The sequence below is a fragment of the Seriola aureovittata genome, chromosome 3, assembly GCF_021018895.1.
Source record: "Seriola aureovittata isolate HTS-2021-v1 ecotype China chromosome 3, ASM2101889v1, whole genome shotgun sequence".
Taxonomy (NCBI): Eukaryota; Metazoa; Chordata; class Actinopteri; order Carangiformes; family Carangidae; genus Seriola; species Seriola aureovittata.
Window position 1 is genome coordinate 2496485 of NC_079366.1, and position 17175 is coordinate 2513659.

At 42.5% G+C, this 17175-nt stretch overlaps 1 protein-coding gene and 1 non-coding gene across 4 annotated transcripts in view; one reads left to right on the top strand and one right to left on the bottom strand.

Annotated features, from left to right (window-relative positions):
• Window positions 1–13776: 13776 nt before the first annotated feature.
• trnat-ugu (transfer RNA threonine (anticodon UGU)) lies at window positions 13777–13849 on the bottom strand. Its single transcript has one exon. It is a non-coding gene; the product is annotated as a tRNA-Thr (tRNA).
• Window positions 13850–14687: 838 nt separating this feature from the next.
• The window catches only part of LOC130166221 (E3 ubiquitin-protein ligase DTX1-like), a 38381-nt gene continuing 35893 nt past the window's right edge, over window positions 14688–17175 (top strand). Inside the window, exons 1-2 of one of the 3 annotated variants that reach the window (XM_056371656.1) lie at window positions 14688–15012; window positions 16106–16332. In XM_056371656.1, coding sequence (XP_056227631.1) covers window positions 16122–16332 — 211 coding nt within the window. In that variant the 5' untranslated portion in view covers window positions 14688–15012; window positions 16106–16121. Of the gene's footprint in view, window positions 15013–15294; window positions 15822–16105; window positions 16333–17175 lie in introns of those variants that run through there. The other 2 variants (XM_056371655.1, XM_056371657.1) reach the window with 2 other exon arrangements.

The window sequence follows — 17175 nt, forward strand, 5'->3', positions numbered from 1 at the left end:
AGTGATAAGGCAAAGTAGCCAGGAAAGAAATTAGGGACGGAAAAAAGGGGGAAAAAAAGAATGGATGAAATAAGGAAGTATAAGTATAAGGAGTATCATATCCTGTTAGACAGCCTTATGCTCTAGACCAACAATATGGGCAACGCCACCATTTAGCCTTAAAAGAAATAACCCATATAATAAATCTCCCAAAGGTTTAATTTGGTGATTCTAACGCTTTTCACAATGCTACAGGCTATGGGCCAGACTGAGGGAGCATGTACAACATCACATCCGCTCAACCCGGCCAGGAACCCACTGCACCCTGGTGGATTTTGCTACATGGCTCCAGGGTGAAGCAGTGTGTCAGTCTGCCGCAACTCAAGTAAGACATCTGATTCTCGACTTCATGCAAACCAGGAGATCAGTGCTGAGGTCAGCTCCTACAGTGGACCACCATACTGCATAGTACTAACACCAACTCCCTTTCAGCCTTTTGGAAAGCTAGGGACCAAACCCAAAGCATGCCAATACTGCAACTCACCTGATCATTGAATAATTAAATGCTAAGAGCTGAAGGATCTGAGCACAGAGAATGTAATGGATTATAAAGAGACATGCTCAAAGGTCCTATATCTGAATCCCCCGGTTCAGCTCTTCCTCCTCAGGACGTACAGCCTCTTCTTTTGATTGGATCAGATAACTTTCACCTTATAACTCGCACAAAGAAAGTCTGCTCAGGTCCACCAGGGACACCAGTAGCCCTCCAAACCAAGCTGGGCTGGACAATACTCCAGGAGCATTCAGATGCCACTCAAGCTCTCTTCACCTCAGCTGGTAACCTCTATGCAGAACTCAGTCAGGTAAAGGAATTATGGCAGATAGATATTGTCCCCTTTAAAAATGAAAAACTAAGATCAAACAGGACAAGGAGGCCATGGACTTGCTGGAGGCCAAAACTTTCAGAGTAAATATTGATGGACCGAACACTATGCAACACCTGTCTTTCGTATCCACGATGGCACAAACCTACTAGCACCCAAGAAGTCAGTTATGCCCTTCATGCGCCACACCGAAAGCCATCTAGTCAAAAACCCAGAGTTAGTCCAAACCCACATTTGAGAAATTGATGAGTTAGTGCAGGCAGGTTATGTAGAAAAACTGACTATTGACAAAATACCTACTTTGTAGAACACAATGAAAAAACATTGCATAGTTTTGAATTATTCATTCTCCTACCAAGGCTAAGCCTGAAATGACTAACTCTTCCCAGTTAAAAAACACTGTTTTTTGACACAACAAAGTGGCAATCACTGGGGATATTAAGTCATTGTTTCATTACATAAGACTCCTACCAGGAGACAAACTATAAAGATTCCTGTGTCGTGACTTGAATAGAGAGGATCCTCCAAACGTACAGTATATGAGTGGAAAGTACTGCCATTTGGCACAACTTGCAGCCTCTGCTATGCAATTCATGGTGTTCAATGACATGCACAAGCCCATCAACAGCACAGTAAAGATGTTTCAGCAACTGTGTACATTCTCTTCATTGTCCTCTAGAGGTCAAAGACCTGGTTATTAAGTTGGGAGAGATGCTATCAAGATGAGATGGAGTTCAAAGCACTTTTTCTGTAACACAAAAACAACTTTGTGTTTTCTGTGTAGCATCTGAAAGGGGTTACGGCTTTGTAACCTACTTGAGGATGGAGGATGAGCAAGGAGGGACTGGTGTTTCATCTGCTATGGCTTGATAACGAGTAGCTCCCAAAAAACAGCTCACCATCCCTCACCTTGAGCTGTCTGCAGCCCTGACAGAAGCACAGCTGGCTCAGTTATGTGCTCTGGTCAGATTCCACTGTTGTCCTGACCTAGCTACAGTCAGAATCATGCAGGTACAAAGTCTTTGTTGCCAACCGTATCACAGAGATCCAAGACCTAACCTCCCCTAACCAGTTCCATTATGACGAAAAGACTCAAAATTCTGCCAACTTTATTCAAAGAGACAAGAGACTAATGGAGCTGACCAAACCTTGCAGATGGAACAGAGGCACAGAATGTCTGGCTTTGCCTTCTGATCAATGGCCCTGATTCCAGAAAACCCATGTTTTGTAACCTCCCACAGACCAACGAACACTCAACGAATCGCTCAGATCTACCAGATCCCAGTCAGCAAAATCTTGTCCAGGCAACCCACGCAACCCAAGTACCCAAGTCTTCAGATTACTGCTAAACCCACCCCCATGAGAAGCCCATCATTCATCCAAGCTGAGGTTGAAGCACTTCCTCTTTCACAAGCTCTGTCAGAAAGTTTTACAGATGATTTTCAGGTCCTTCAGTCCAGCAAAGAACTTCCTGCTCACAGTCACCTCCTTCTCCTTTCACTCTCCCCAGTTTGGGCATAAGCTAAACCTTATCAGAGTAGGATGCAGACTCCACCTGAATCCCATTGTCCTTGATGCCAAGCATACAGTAGCCCATCTGAAAATAAAGGACTATGATACATGTGTCCTTCACCCCGGCACTGAAAGGGTCTTTGCAGAGATAAGACATTCATACTGGATTCTTTGTGTTAATCCCCAAAATGGCTGACTTGCCCCCTTGCGGTCTGTTTAACTCAGCTGCCAGTTTGGACTACTGGGATGGACTGTTTTGCCAAACTGATAAAAGATAGGGGCTCCTGTTCAAATGCCTCATAACTCACTGTATTCACATAGAAGCCCTCACAAGCCTGGACACTGACAGCTTGCTAATGGCCCTGCGACATTTCACAGCATGCCTAGGTCAGCCCTTTGAACTCCTACCAGACTGTGGGACAAACTTTAAAGGGGGGCTAAGAAACTCAGTGAAGTCTTTGCTCCTGTGAATCCATCACTAAAGGAACTGTGTGGAAAAAGGAAGATCCAGTTCAGATTTAACCCACCATACTCTCCCACCCTCCCACTTTGCAGGAATGGAGGAGAGGGAGGTGAGATCAATTAAAACAGCACTATGAGTAACACTGGGGGCACAAACGGTTATAGAGGAGGTGCTCAACTCTGTTTTGATAGAAATTGAAGGCATTCTCAACTCAAAACCACTTGGATATGTGTCATCAGACCTGGCAGATCCTGACCCCAAATCTGCTCTTCATGGGTCAGTGGGATGCTTCCCTTCCTCTGCCTTCAAACCTGCCAGAAATGGCAGAGGGACACCACAGGTATGATGTGTCTGCTGTAGTTATGGTAATGGACCCACAGTTGCAGGACTCTGGCCCGTTACAAAGGTAACCCATCTCATTTCTAGTGAGGATGGGTGTGCCCGTACAGTAGAGGTTGACATTAAAGGTGCACTATGCATTCCTGCATGATGTCACTTCTGTTAACGTTCGAAGTAAATACCAAACAAAACAGAGCAAGCTCGCCCCCCCCCCCATGTTTGCATCGGACTGGAAGCCCTTCTGGCGACCTTTGAATCAATTCCCCAATATAAATGCGGGTTTTCGTTCGTTCCTTCTCCATTTCTCTCCTCCTCGCCATATATTCATCCGAACGTCTTTTCTTTGGTCGTGTCCGTGCCTTCGCTGAGTCGTTGAGTCGTTAGACCTAGTTCACGGCGCAGTCCAGCTATCTACTGTCAGATACTCACGCTACTCTATCACCCCCCCCCCCCCCCCCCCCCCCCGTTTGCCGTTTGTGATGCCTGTGCTGTCTCCATAGACCACGCTTTTTCACAGTGTTTTCAGGGGGCAGGCAGCTAGCGGATCAAGGGGAGATGCCTATGATTTGAGACAAAAATAAAATCGCGCTGAAACCATGCAGGAATGCATAGTGCACCTTTAAGGGAAAGCTGTACATCAGACCTGAACTGATAGGAGTCCTGGATGAGGCCCTGCTCAGTCTCTGCCTTTGTTTGCTGCAGCATGTATATCTGAATGTGATATTGCCTGAAGTTACATTTCTTAAAGTTGACTGTACATCGGATGCATTATTTGAGTAAGTATATATTTGTTGTAGTTATTGCTGTTTATTTTTTTGGTAGTAAAAGAGTGCCTTGATTAGATATATTAGAGTCCCCTGTTTACTGATTATTGCTGATTATCTGGTCCTCATGCTTTAACTGGTGTGCCAAAGCAGAAGCTCTTTGGATAACCCAGCTACCCAGTTGATGATTGGACCATAGACCAATGCCGCCATCTTAAAGTGGCATCTGCCCATGCCGATTTCACTTCACCTCTTCCCTGACTCTCAACCAGACTGTATCATGCTGCTCCTCCATGCAAATTAAAGGTTTAAATAACTATGGTAACCTAGGGCTGGGGTTGGCCTAGAATGCGCTGTCTCTCAAAGCTAGATCAAATGAATGATTGGTAATATGTTATTTGATAGCCTGGTAATCTTTATATGAGTCATATTCATACTGGTTTAAAGAACAGTATTTCCCATCTTTGCTGTGCACGAATTTTGTGCGAAGTGAATTAAAGGTCTGTCTCATGTAGGCACCTTTCCCAAATATAGATTGGTTGAATTCATTGACTGAAGAAAATAAAAGACTTGGCCATCATTTGAAGTTTTACGGTTATTCTGTTGGACAACAAATTGTTGTGGCACTGGACATAGTTGGGAGTGGGGAAAGGGGAGTTTTTTTTTAATCAATCCCCTGGACAGAAGAAGGTAAAGCCATGATAGCTCTGGCCTTGAGCCTTTGGGAAGGCCTAGGGCTATAAATCAAAATGTGATTGGTCAATTCACCAGCAACTTTCAAATAAACAAACACACGTGGCTATGGGGGCTCAGGCCGTCTGTCCTGGTTATGAAGTCCTAACCAATAAGTGATACAGCTAAGCTTTTCTCTGGTTAGTCAACAAAAACACTCTATTTTCATGGTTTAGGACAGTAATCCTTTCATTTCTGATGCTAACTTGATAGACAATGGGATTAAAATAGAATTAGAATTAGAAGAAAATAATCCTTAAATGTAAGATATTAGATATAACATTTCATATGTTTGGTCCTGTCTGAACGCTGTCTGATGTAAAATAATTCAAGAAGGTACTACTCTTACACTCCTGCCGTCCAGTTGCTTGAGCTGGCTGGGAAGCAAATGAATACAATCCAGTAAAAGCAGGGATCACACATTTGTGGCTGTAGTTGGTAAATTTCCATGTACTGTAGATGTAGTCTATCTGTTGGGTCAGGCACCTACACTAACAGATCAGATGGGGTTTGGAATTTATTATTATATTTAGAGATAATACTGAGCTTTAAGGGTGTGGTATGTTTGTTAAAATGAACATAAAGGCTTTGTTTATAAAAATGTCTCATAAATTAAAATGATAGCTCATGTAGGGTATGTATACTATCTTTGTATATAGGTATATTGATAATCAAATCCGACTTGACTGACTTTTCAAGTAGGTTAGTCTCAATCAAATCAGAGATATCATTTTTCAGTAATGTCATCATACTTTGCTACAGTGAATAAAATGCTGTCCTGCAGCACCACCGTGTGGCTTTCCACTGTCACTCCTAGTTCAGAGACTTATCACAGAGCAGTTATCAGCAGTTAGTCTGGTTCTAAATTAAAACAGTTCATCTTACTTACAATATTTAAGGTCAAATACACGATTCATTGTGGTAAACATAATTTGAAAGAAATAAACAAAAAAGTGATTTCAAAGAGGAAATTTGTTCCCAGCAGCTTACAGGTGTGGCAGTGTGGTCTCAAACCAAGGGATTTTGATAGTACACCCAGTCCTTCTGTAACCTTCCCCACCCAATCTCCTCCCCGGTTCCCTGACAGGTGAATCTCCACCCACCCAGTCTAACAGAACTGACATATCAGCTTGAGATTCTTGAACAAAACTACTGTCATATATTTGGTTTTGACCTAGTCTTGTTTCCTCGCACTTAGGCACCAAGGGACAGGCGCCTAAATGATCTTCTCTGATTGGCCAAAAGTTTTCCAATCTCTGAACAGTGCCCACCCCTGGCTCCACAGATACAGACATGTGTTGTGCAAAAGTGAGAGCGTGCAGAACTTGTCATTTATGAGTGAAAAAACTGCTTTTGAGACTCGGATTAGAAGATTCAAGCAGTTGTAGTTATTGTGTTTGTGCTGCAAAAATATCCAAGAAAAAAAAATGCATTTGTGAGAAGATATTGTAGAGGTGTGCAGTTCTCATTGCATGAATACACATTCTGATTAGCAGATGTGCATATTTTATCCATGACTTCACATTATGTGATACAGGTGTGTGAATGTATGTTGCACATTCACTGGAGCAACTGTAGCAAAAATGCAGCTTGTGAGTTTCTTAATTTGTGATTTTTTAAAACAATATTTCTGCACCTGCAATGAAGAATCTGAGAAGGTGTAACTGCTGTGTTTGTGGGAGAACTTAAATTTACTGGTACATATATGTGACTATTTTATACAACTACTTATTCCACTGTGACAGGTGCTCCGTTGTTTTGCACCAAAAATACCTTCCTATTTTTGTTTAAATACTGAAGCACACCTATGATGCAGAAGTGAGTAAAGTAACCTCTGTTCCTACGGTGGCAAGTCAACTTTAACTGACCACACCATATACAAAGTCATTATATCACAACTCCTTTATTCACAAAAAAAAACTGATTCCAGTAACACTGCCATAGCGGATTATGTCCATATTGTTTCAGTATCTTGTTATCAATCAAATTAATATTATATGACAGACCGCAGCCAATAATTAAGCCATTTTTGTAAATAAATGAAGACTACACTGATGGACTCTCGCAATAAGTTTGTATTATTTTGTAATTAGAACTAGTATTTGTATTATGACTCAAGAATAAAGTGCTCATAAAATCTATTGGAAACATAACTAAATACTGCAAACAGTTGGCCTATTTAAAATAGTAAAACGCTGCCACACTGTTAAAAAAATACAGTTTTCCCAATAAACTTTACACTTTTTCCACTCTATTTCAAAATAAGAGGAAAATCTTATTAAAATGACAAGAATAAAGAGTTTACTGAAATGTTCTGTGATAAACTGAATTCATTAAATATGCTCTCTGTGGTGCAGAAGCAGAGGTTAAGACTGATAAACTCTCCGTGACCTCTTGTGATGAGGTGTTGTCCTTCATCGTTCGTATGTTAGGGTTAGGATTAGAAACATCCAAGAAACAAACTGAAGGGTGATTTCTGCATCGTCCACAGAATAGCATTTACAAGTTTTTTGAATGAGATGAATTTACAACACAGCTCACTATTTGTAGTGTGTTCATGTTTAAAAGATCATCACCACAAATCCCCTATGGAGGAAGTTGGGATGTGATGGTGTTCAGGTGTGCATAGCAACTGACTTTAATACCACAGGGATCGTGTTTTCTTCTTCCTGACCTTTCACTAACCTTAACCACTTACCTTAACCTTATACCTTAACCATTAACCTTGACCAAGTTGATGTTTTTGGAATGTTTCCATGACCAGTTTCTGAAATTTTCATACTTACTCACTAAAAATCTATTTTGGTGTAACTTGTTGGTCAAATGCTGCCAATAGTTTCTGTCAGGGGCAGCAGAACCTGAGGAGGGTGTACCAGAGGGCAGTGAGAGGGTGTCTCTCCTGGTGCCAGGTATCAATAAGCAGCGCACACACAACACCCTTCTGCATCATTCAGCTGTGTAGGATTTCATCCATACTACACTGTTTAAAAAAATTAATCTTAACTTAATGATCACAGTATAACACCAACTCAGTTAAACTTCAGTGATATCAATCTGACCATTCAGGAAGCACAAGTGATTGTGAATCAGTTTCAGCTGCTTTGGTGCAGATGAAAGTGATAACAGGTGCAATGGAGGCAAAAGCAAGACAACCTCCAAAAAGGGAATGGTTCTACATGTGGTGTCCACAGACAGTTGCTCTCTCCTGATCCTTCCTGACTGATTCTTCTCTAGTTCTGTGTTTTGCTAGTGTCCTTGTCACTACTGGAAGCATGAGGCGGTACCTGCAGCCTGTCAGGTTGCACAGGTAGTCCAGCTCCTCCAGGATGGCACATCCATACCTGCGGTCGCAAGAAGGTTTGCTGTGTCTCCCAGCACAGTCTCAAGAGCATGGAGGAGATACCAGGAGACCGGCCGTTACAATAGGAGAGCTGGACAGGGCCGAAGAAGGGCATCAACCCAGCATCAGGACCACTACCTGCTCCTTTGTGTGAGGAGGAACAGGAGGAGCACTGCCGGAGCCCTACAACATGACCTCCAGCAGGCTACTGGTGTACATGTTTCTGACCAAACTGTCAGAAACAGACTCTATGAGGGGGGCATGAGGGCCCCACGTCCTCTAATGGGACCTGTGCTCACAGCCCAGCACCCTGCAGCTCGACTGGCATCGCCAGACAACACCAGAATTGGCAGGTCCACCACTGGCGCCCTGTTCTCTTCTCAGATGAGAGCAGGTTCACACTGAGCACATGTGACAGGCGTGAAAGAGTCTGGAAACACCATGGTGATGTTATGCTGCCTGTAACATCATACAACATGACCGGTTTGGCGATGGGTCAGTGATGGTCTGGGGAGGCATATCCTTGGAGGGTCTCACAGACCTCAATGTCCCAGCCAGCAGTACCCTGACTGCTGTTAGGTACCGTGATGAAATCCTCAGAGTGATTATCAGACCTGACGCTGGTGCAGTGGCCCTGGCTTCCTTCTGCTGCAAGACAATGCCCGGCCTCATTTTGCAAGAGTGTGTAGGCAGTTCCTGGATGACGAAGGCATTGATGCCATTGACTGGCCTTCATGTTCCCCTGACCTAAATCCAACTGAGCATCTATAGCACATTATGTATCAGTCCATCTGACGCCGCCAAGGAGCTCACTGATGCCCTGATCCAAGTCTGGGAGGAGATCCTCCAGGACACCATCCACCAACTCATCAGCAGCATGTCCAGACGTTGACAGGAGAACATACAGGCACGTGGGGGCCATACACACTACTGAGTCACATTATGAGTTGCTGTGATGAAATTCATGCAATTTGGATCAGCCTGTGATTTCAATTTTTTACTTTGATTTTCGGTGTCATTCTGAATCTAGCCCTCAATGAGTTGATGAATTTCCATTGACTGTTGTTAAGTCATTTTGTTCTCAACAAATTTTACAATGTACATAACACAAGATTTTCCCTTAATTTTTATGAGCAGTGTAGTTCAGTCGGCTGTAAAATCAAGTCTTGTGCAAAAACATGAGGCATAGGCCAGGTAGTCGTGGCTATGCCTGCCTAAGGTTGTCCCCAGGTTCTGCAGGGGGGGATCTTACCCATCATAGGCAAACCAGTCTTCCATACCTGCCTGCCTGTTCTTTATTCCACACTGTACAAAAACACTGTGACAGTGACCTTGTGCACTGGGCCTGCTCACAGCAGCGTTGACTCGGATTACAGGGAAATAAAAAAAGACCTTAGTAACCACTTTGAAAAATCCCTGCAACAAAAGCTCAGACTCACTGATGGATAAAAACTCCCCCCGGAGTTTGATATCGTGCAGCATGTGAAATGACAATGCAGGAGCCCCCCAATGGCCCTATCCCTAACCCTAACCCTGTTTCCCAACGTTGGAGAGCTCTTGCTATAAGCTGTGGCACATGTACTCCAGTCACCAGAGCAGGATCCTCTGCTGACCCGTTCTGCATGTTGAGCCACAAAGTTAATGTGATCCTCTGTGGTACCAGGAGGTACTGGTAGGTTAACCAGTACCAGCAAATTTGATTATAACTCATCATAATTTCCCGCGAATTGAACCAAATAAAAAAATAAAATATCTACAGTTCACATAATCCGGTTGATATTTATGTACATTTTAAGCAGTTGAAGATCTGATCATCAAGAGTCTGTCATGTAGAGAGCTGATAAAAACAAATATTGTCAAAGTTGTCAAATTGACATTTAACCTCCTAGGACCTGGCGTCCACATATGTGGACCTCACATTTTGGGTTCTCTAGACCACATTACGAACTTTTTCTCAACAAGGGCCTGGTGACCACATATGAGGATATTATACTGCCACTCAGTAATCGAAATTTAAAACTAATGTCCTCATATGTGGACATCATTTTTCTCAAGTCCCAATCAGCCTATATAGCAAAGAATAGAGCTCGGGTCTTAGGAGGTTAAGGTGTATTGATTGATTTCCACATTTCCAAACATCAATCACGCATCAAGCAACACTCAAGAAAAAACATTCCACCTTAAAAGATGCCAGTAGCCTCTGAGCTGCTCAGTGAATTAGATTGTTATTTAGTAAAGATGAAAACACATAAAACCTCCTTTCATTCATCATTCACTCATGATGAAACTGTTTCATCAGCAGAGATTGTGGGGTGGGGGGTTATAAATTCATAAACTCATGAGGTTATTATAAAGATCAGCCCTGCCTGTGATTAAGATATTCTTTTTCCCTCTAAGATTTGTGAAGACTGGGTCACCACCTGCACTGCACTGGATTTATTCTCACTGCTAAAAGTTGCCTTCCATTTTTAATGAATTGTACAAAAAAAGATAGCAACAATTTTTGCAGTTTTTATTTTCTCCTGCAGTTTCATTGTAAAAAAAACACACCTAAAAACACTGCAACTTTCATTGCAAAGAAAAGCTGCCACGCAATCAGATATTTTAGCACGCAACAATCCCAAATAAAAGCCTGAAAAAAGCCTGTGGAATCCTGGAGGGACTGGTTAACTGTGAGCCCTAACAGTGAATCAGCTGCAGGGGGGGGGGGGCTGTCGATGGGAGGACGAGTAAGAAGGAAGTCGAGAGAGGGAGGAAGAGAGGAGGAGGAGCAGACAGCTGTAACTAAAGCTGTGTGTCTCCTCCTCCTCCTCTCCACTTTCTCCTTCGTCATTCTCCCCCGGTTCCTTCAGCTGACCCCCCCCCCCCTCCCTTTTCAGCTGATTCACTGTCATGCCTCACAGTTAACCCACCACTACCTCATGGTACCACAGAGGCTTATGGCTCAACATGCAGAACTTCTCAGTGTAGGATCCGGCTCCTGTCACCCTGCATAAAGACTGGTGACTGGAGAACATGTGACGCAGCTGATCGTACTGTCAACACTGAGCTCTCCAACACTGAGAAAAATGTGTTGAGGGGCCACATGCTACACAACGCCACATGCTGATGGCGATAGTAATACCAAAAGAGCTAACCCCCCCCTGTCTGGTTATCTTGCTGCTTACCTCCCTGCAGGTCTTCCGCTCGCTCTCCTCTACCCTTGCCTGGTCCTGATCTCTCTCTCTTGATCTTAAGCAGTTGCCTCCTTATGGACTGCTGCCTCAACGTATTGAACTCCTGCTGCTGCACTGTGTCACCTGAAACTAACATAAGAGAGGTTCAAATCATGGGCTTTATGAAAGTGGTGAGGCTGCGGGAATAAAAAACAGTTGATGACATTTCACAGTTACTGTGTGTTTAAGACTCTTTAATAAATATTTGTCAGGCTCTTTGTGTTCACAGTTTCAGTCTTTTCTGTCTTTTCAGTCTTTTCTGATTTTCTGGATTCGGTGACAGCTGAATCAGGATCAGCCTGATGGCTGAAACTAAATAAATAAGAGGGTAAAAATGGGTTATGAGATAAATGTCATAGGATGGTTAGTAGGACAAGAAAGAAGAAGAAAAGTTGCAGGAATGAGTCCTACAACCCAGAAATGAGTTAGCATGTTAGCATCTGCAATTCCCTGGTCCAGAAGTCTATGGGTTTTTGTATGGGTCTCTGGTTAACACAAGCAAAAGACATTTTTACATTTTATTCTACAACATAAAATATATAAATAAATACTCCAGTCCTGATTTCTTTAAGCTTTTACATCTGTGAACAAAGGTTCGTTGCTAACAAGCATCTAAATGAGACTACAGAGGTTGTCAGGGACGTTAAACATCATCACATTGAACATGAAAACTGATCTACTCTCCAGTCCACCTTTACAGCCTCGTTGTGTTTATACTAACTGTGTCAGAGGAAAGGCTTTTGTAGAAGAGGTCAGAGCTAAATTGAACTACAAGTGGAAGTTTAGTGGTAGTGATGGTGAAGTCATGTGACCGTGGTGTAGTTGCTTTATAGCCTAACATTAGCTTTTTAGTTCTGGCTTCAAAAATCAGATTATCCGTCTGAACAAAATGTGTCAGTATCACAAACTCAGTTTATTTCTGCAATGATCTAACAGCCCATGTAAAAATCCCATAGGCTTTTTTGTGGAGGGAACCAGGGCGATAGCGTCTGGATACTTCATCCCTGCAGCTCTCTAATGGATATTATGGACTTTTCTCTAATGTTTGCTTTCACCTCTCAGAGCCTTAAACAATATTTAAATGAAATCATCAGCGCAGTTTGGAGGGAAAACTCACACATCTTTAACATGGCACAGGGAGACATTTGTTTGTTCTTTAACAATGCAGTTTACCTTTATCTTATCATACTGTAATTGTTTTAATGTAAAGGTTAATCTCACTGGTAACTACAGCATTACTGAGCCTCAGTATTAAAACCACACATACTGAGTAAACCCACATTTCCAAGTGTTTTTTGTTAGTAATGAATTATTAAGTAAATTAATTAATTTACTTATTCAAGACAAAATGCAGAACAAGAATTATAATATACAGACTTTAAAGTGACTGTATATGTAGCCTATAGGAGGTATCGCATGCTTCTATGACACTGTGTGACTGTGTGAATTGTTTCTTACAATTAATTAAAGAGAAGCTTTTTCTGTAACATGACTGATTGAAATTGTGCAATGTCACAATTGAAAGGACTTTAAACCATTCAGTCAATGTGTAATTACTACAAATTCAGTAAAGTTTGCACACATGCAAAGTTTACAAGTGGAAATTACATTGTGCCTTTCCTTTTACATCTTCAGATTACAGCACGTCTCACTGCAGTGTTGTTTGCAATGTAACTAACTAACTGTCCAACACATTAAGGTTCTAATAAACAGAAGAAGAAAAGTTAAAGCAGAAACAGCTGGAGTGGTCTTACCTCTCCAGTGGTTCAGGTGGGAATGAGGTGAGGAGCGTGTTCACCTTCAGATCTGCAGTTGTTCCATTGTGACGTCACAGGAAGCACAACAGCAGCGGTTCTAGTTCTAATGGTCTGTTCTCATGCAGCGTTCTACTGGTGACACATGTTCCTTTGTACAAAGGTCACATGTTCAAAACATAACATGTAGCTAAGCACAGCTATATATATATATATATACATCCATCTATATATATATAGATGTAGGATAAAAACCATTTCTTTCAGAAGAAGTTCAAAAAATCCATACTACTGGACTTAGTACTTCTTAGACAAAATGTTTCACCTAACTTGCTGGACTTATTAATACATAGACGTCATGCACAAATAGTATTAGCTACTTTTTCTGTGTATTTCTTAAGTAATCCAATGTCAAAGCCAACTCCAGACTGGCAAAACATCCTCAGTGTTGAATACTCCCACCACCACGTTCCACTCTGGTTTACATACACAGGAGTATCAGTTCATTACACCTGTCTGTTACTGCCACAAATCTGACACTGGATCATTTTTCAAATCATAGCAGTATGTCTTAGCCTACTCTAAGCATACAAGGCCACTGATAAAAATTCAGAAGTGGAGTGACCATCAGCCAGGAGCAGAAGACTATAGTTGAGATAAAATAATAATATAATTTATTGTTATATTGAAGTATTATTAGACTTATTTAGCAAAGCATGCCTAATAAATTAGCAACTGAGTGTATGTATGAAGTGAAAGCAATATCATGTTCAAGATAAAACGAAAATGACATTAGGCCCCAGCGAGATTTGAACTCGCGACCCCTGGTTTACAAGACCAGTGCTCTAACCCCTGAGCTATGGAGCCGGTGATGCGCATACGTCACGATCTCATGCTCTTAACTAGATGTTTCCATTGATGGCATGCCGCTAGTACTAATATTAATTTTCTCTACATATTATGACGGTAAAACTCAATCTCTGTTGCGTGGTAGACGCTGGAAATCGCACCCAACCTTCACTGTCATAAAGAAGTAGCCTATATAGGCAACCCGGTTAAAGACAGTAAGAATAGGAGCCTCTATTGAAGTTATACCTGATATGGTATTAAAGTTACAGATACGCCTGGTAACATTAATTCAAGCCATGATATTGTATACCCGCCCTCAAAAAATACTTGATCTGCATTGAACATTCATGATTTCTCGAATGTAACCTGCCTCAATAAATCGAGGTGAGATTCCCCATTTATCCACCAGGTGGGAGAATGTAACCACCTTCAAAAGCAGTGCGTGTCTCCACGCTCCACATTACTCTCAATAAAGAGGCTGCTGTTAGTGAAATTTAAAGTTGCTTAAGGAGAAATTAAGTTTGATGCTTCTGTAACATACGTACCATAATTTCAGCCTGGTATTAATAGCATTTCAATTAAATGATGGCTGTTCTATTACAATTCAGAGAAAAAAATGTCAAAATCTAATAAAAGTAGGTCACATAAAGTCTTAAAAGTAGAAGTCAACGGTGCTTTATCAACATGGGGGAGCCTGGCATGAAATGTCTTGGGAGCCCCTCTTTGTATATTGATTGTCGGCCCTTGATTACCGGGGGGGGGGGGGGGGGGGGGGGGGGGGGGGGGGGGGGGGTTCTGGGCGTGGTGAGGGGAAAAGAGTCGGGGGACTGTTCAGTCCCCTGAAGCCACATACGAGGTTGCCCCACTGCATGATAAAGATGGACGCGAAAGGATAGCATAATGATAAACGTGGAGTTTACTTCAACTCATCATGGACATACCACTTTCTTACCCATAACCTCTTAGAGGAAAAAGATTCCTCTCTGAGTGGATTTTGCCTTTTATTATAAAGAGAAAGATGTGCGACCGCATGTGCGACCACCGAGGATAGAGGGGGAGAAAGAAGAGCCATGGTGGAGCCGAAAAGGTAGATTTAACCCATTAAGAGGTCTGTGGCGGTCCTGGATTTTGTACCAAAAGTCTTGGACTAGGAGAGTGGACCCAGAAACTCATATTAACAGGTGCGTATTCAGACCCTGCTGCTTTTTGTGCAGTGGTGAAAAGAGTTACACATGATTAAGTAGATAGATAAACAGTGTCACCATCATCAGGCTGCTGCATCAGAATATTAACACTACAATTAATACTAACACTGTAGTAAAAACTTATAAATATGATGCATAGCCTACGTGTAATAACACGTAAAGGCATCGCCTGTGGACCAAATATGACAGTTCGTTAGTTACATTTGTCTGTAAAACAAACATCCATTATTGTGTTTAATTTTCCCGGGATCCAGACCAGTTGAACCTGTTCTGCTCTTTCCCGGGTTGGAAAGTCGTTACTACCGAGGTTGCGCTGTTGGAAGCCACTACTTTCTCAACATTTCGGTTTACTAGGCCCCGGACTACGGGATAAAAACCACACATTAGTTGTTATCTACACACTGCCGAGGCTGGCTCTGCCGTGATTCATGTGCTGGTAGATGTTTCTCTCGCCCCACAAGAAGTGACCGCGGACGAGCTGGTGTTTAAAGGTATTTTCCCTACACCGAAGGGATTTCTTCCACCGTGGCAGGAATCCCATAAAGCGAAGAGGCCGTCGGCTGGAAACAAAAACGACTCGCCGAAGAAGCTATCCGTGTGTCGGTTTCTAAGACCGCTTTATTGTCTGTTTAGTCAGTGGATATTTTTGACATCGTGTTAATGTTCAAACAAAGACCATCGAGCAAAGACCGTGATTTCCTTCTCCCCCTCACCATGCGAGGAGTTCGGATCTTCGTTGAAGAATGTGTCGCTGTCTCCCAGCGTTAGCTCAGCCGCGGCTCCATGTAAGATACTAAACCTGGATTTGTTTTTAGCTTTCGGGCACAGTCGCCTTTTATTAATTCATCACCATGTTAAAAGCTCACAGTCAGACAGGGCCAGATTAAAATGGATAGCGTAATAAAAAAAGACTCTTGTGTGCAAATGCCACCTTGTTTGCTGTGTGTTCGGCCTCTGCTTCCGGCAGGCTATATTTTGGCGAACAAATCCCTCATCTCGGAGGGGCTTTGGTACTTGTAGCAGACAACCAAGTGTTTTCCTGGTGTTTCATCATTCATTCCCCTTCCAGGGCCAGCGGTAACAACATGCTCCTGGCCTCTGCCGTGGTGGTGTGGGAATGGATGAACGAACACGGCCGGTGGCGGCCCTACAGCCCCGCCGTCTCCCACCAGATAGAGGCGGCCATCCGGAGCAGCGACCCCCGCGGAGGGAGCGTGGTCCTCGGCCAGGTGGACAGCCGACTCTCGCCGTACATCATAGATCTCCAGTCCATGCACCAGTTCAGACAGGACACAGGTAAGACTGGGAGAGGGGGAGGTGCAGGGAGAGATGCAGGTGGAGGGAGAGGATGTACTGTGTAAACATGTCATGGTTGGACTTTTTATTCAGGGTGGGGGGCCTCAAAACTTAAGTTGTAATATATGAGAGTGCCACAACTGGCTTTTCAATTGAACTGTAGCATCTTAAAGTGTTGTGCATCACTGTACAATTAGTTTCTTTGGTATTTGTGTGTTGCTTGCTATTGGTCATGGCTTTTTTTTACCTTCATGTCTCATTAAAAATTGGAATATTACTTGAGTTTCTAGACTTTGTATGTCTAGATCTGGGTCTAACCTAATGGGACAAATGTAGACTGCAATGCACCATGTCTCGGTCAGTGTAGCTAAATAGAAATGTGATCAGTGAGTCTTATTAACATAATATACATTATGGTGATAATGAGCTATATTTGGGGACAACTGTGTTGAGTTGTGGCTAAAATGTGGATTGAAAGAATGAAACGGTAAAACCTAGTTTGAGTTTCAATGCTGATCCAAAGATCTATGTAGGTGCAGCTCTAAGTAGTGGCACAGATTATAAAATAAACTGCAACAGTTTTTTGTCAACAAAGTCAGCAGAGTGATTAGTATAGGCTGACTTGTTAACAACCCAATCCATAATTGTCCTCACCAATTAAAATTGAGCTACACTGGCATGAAACATTTTATTTCTAGGGGAAAAAATGTCATAATTGCACATATTGGCCACAACAGCAGTCATCACTGATGTAAACAAAGCCATAATATCACCAGAAAACAATAATAACTTAGTTGTTTTAATTGTAGACTGTGTGAGTGATAGCAGGATCTAGTCCTTTTT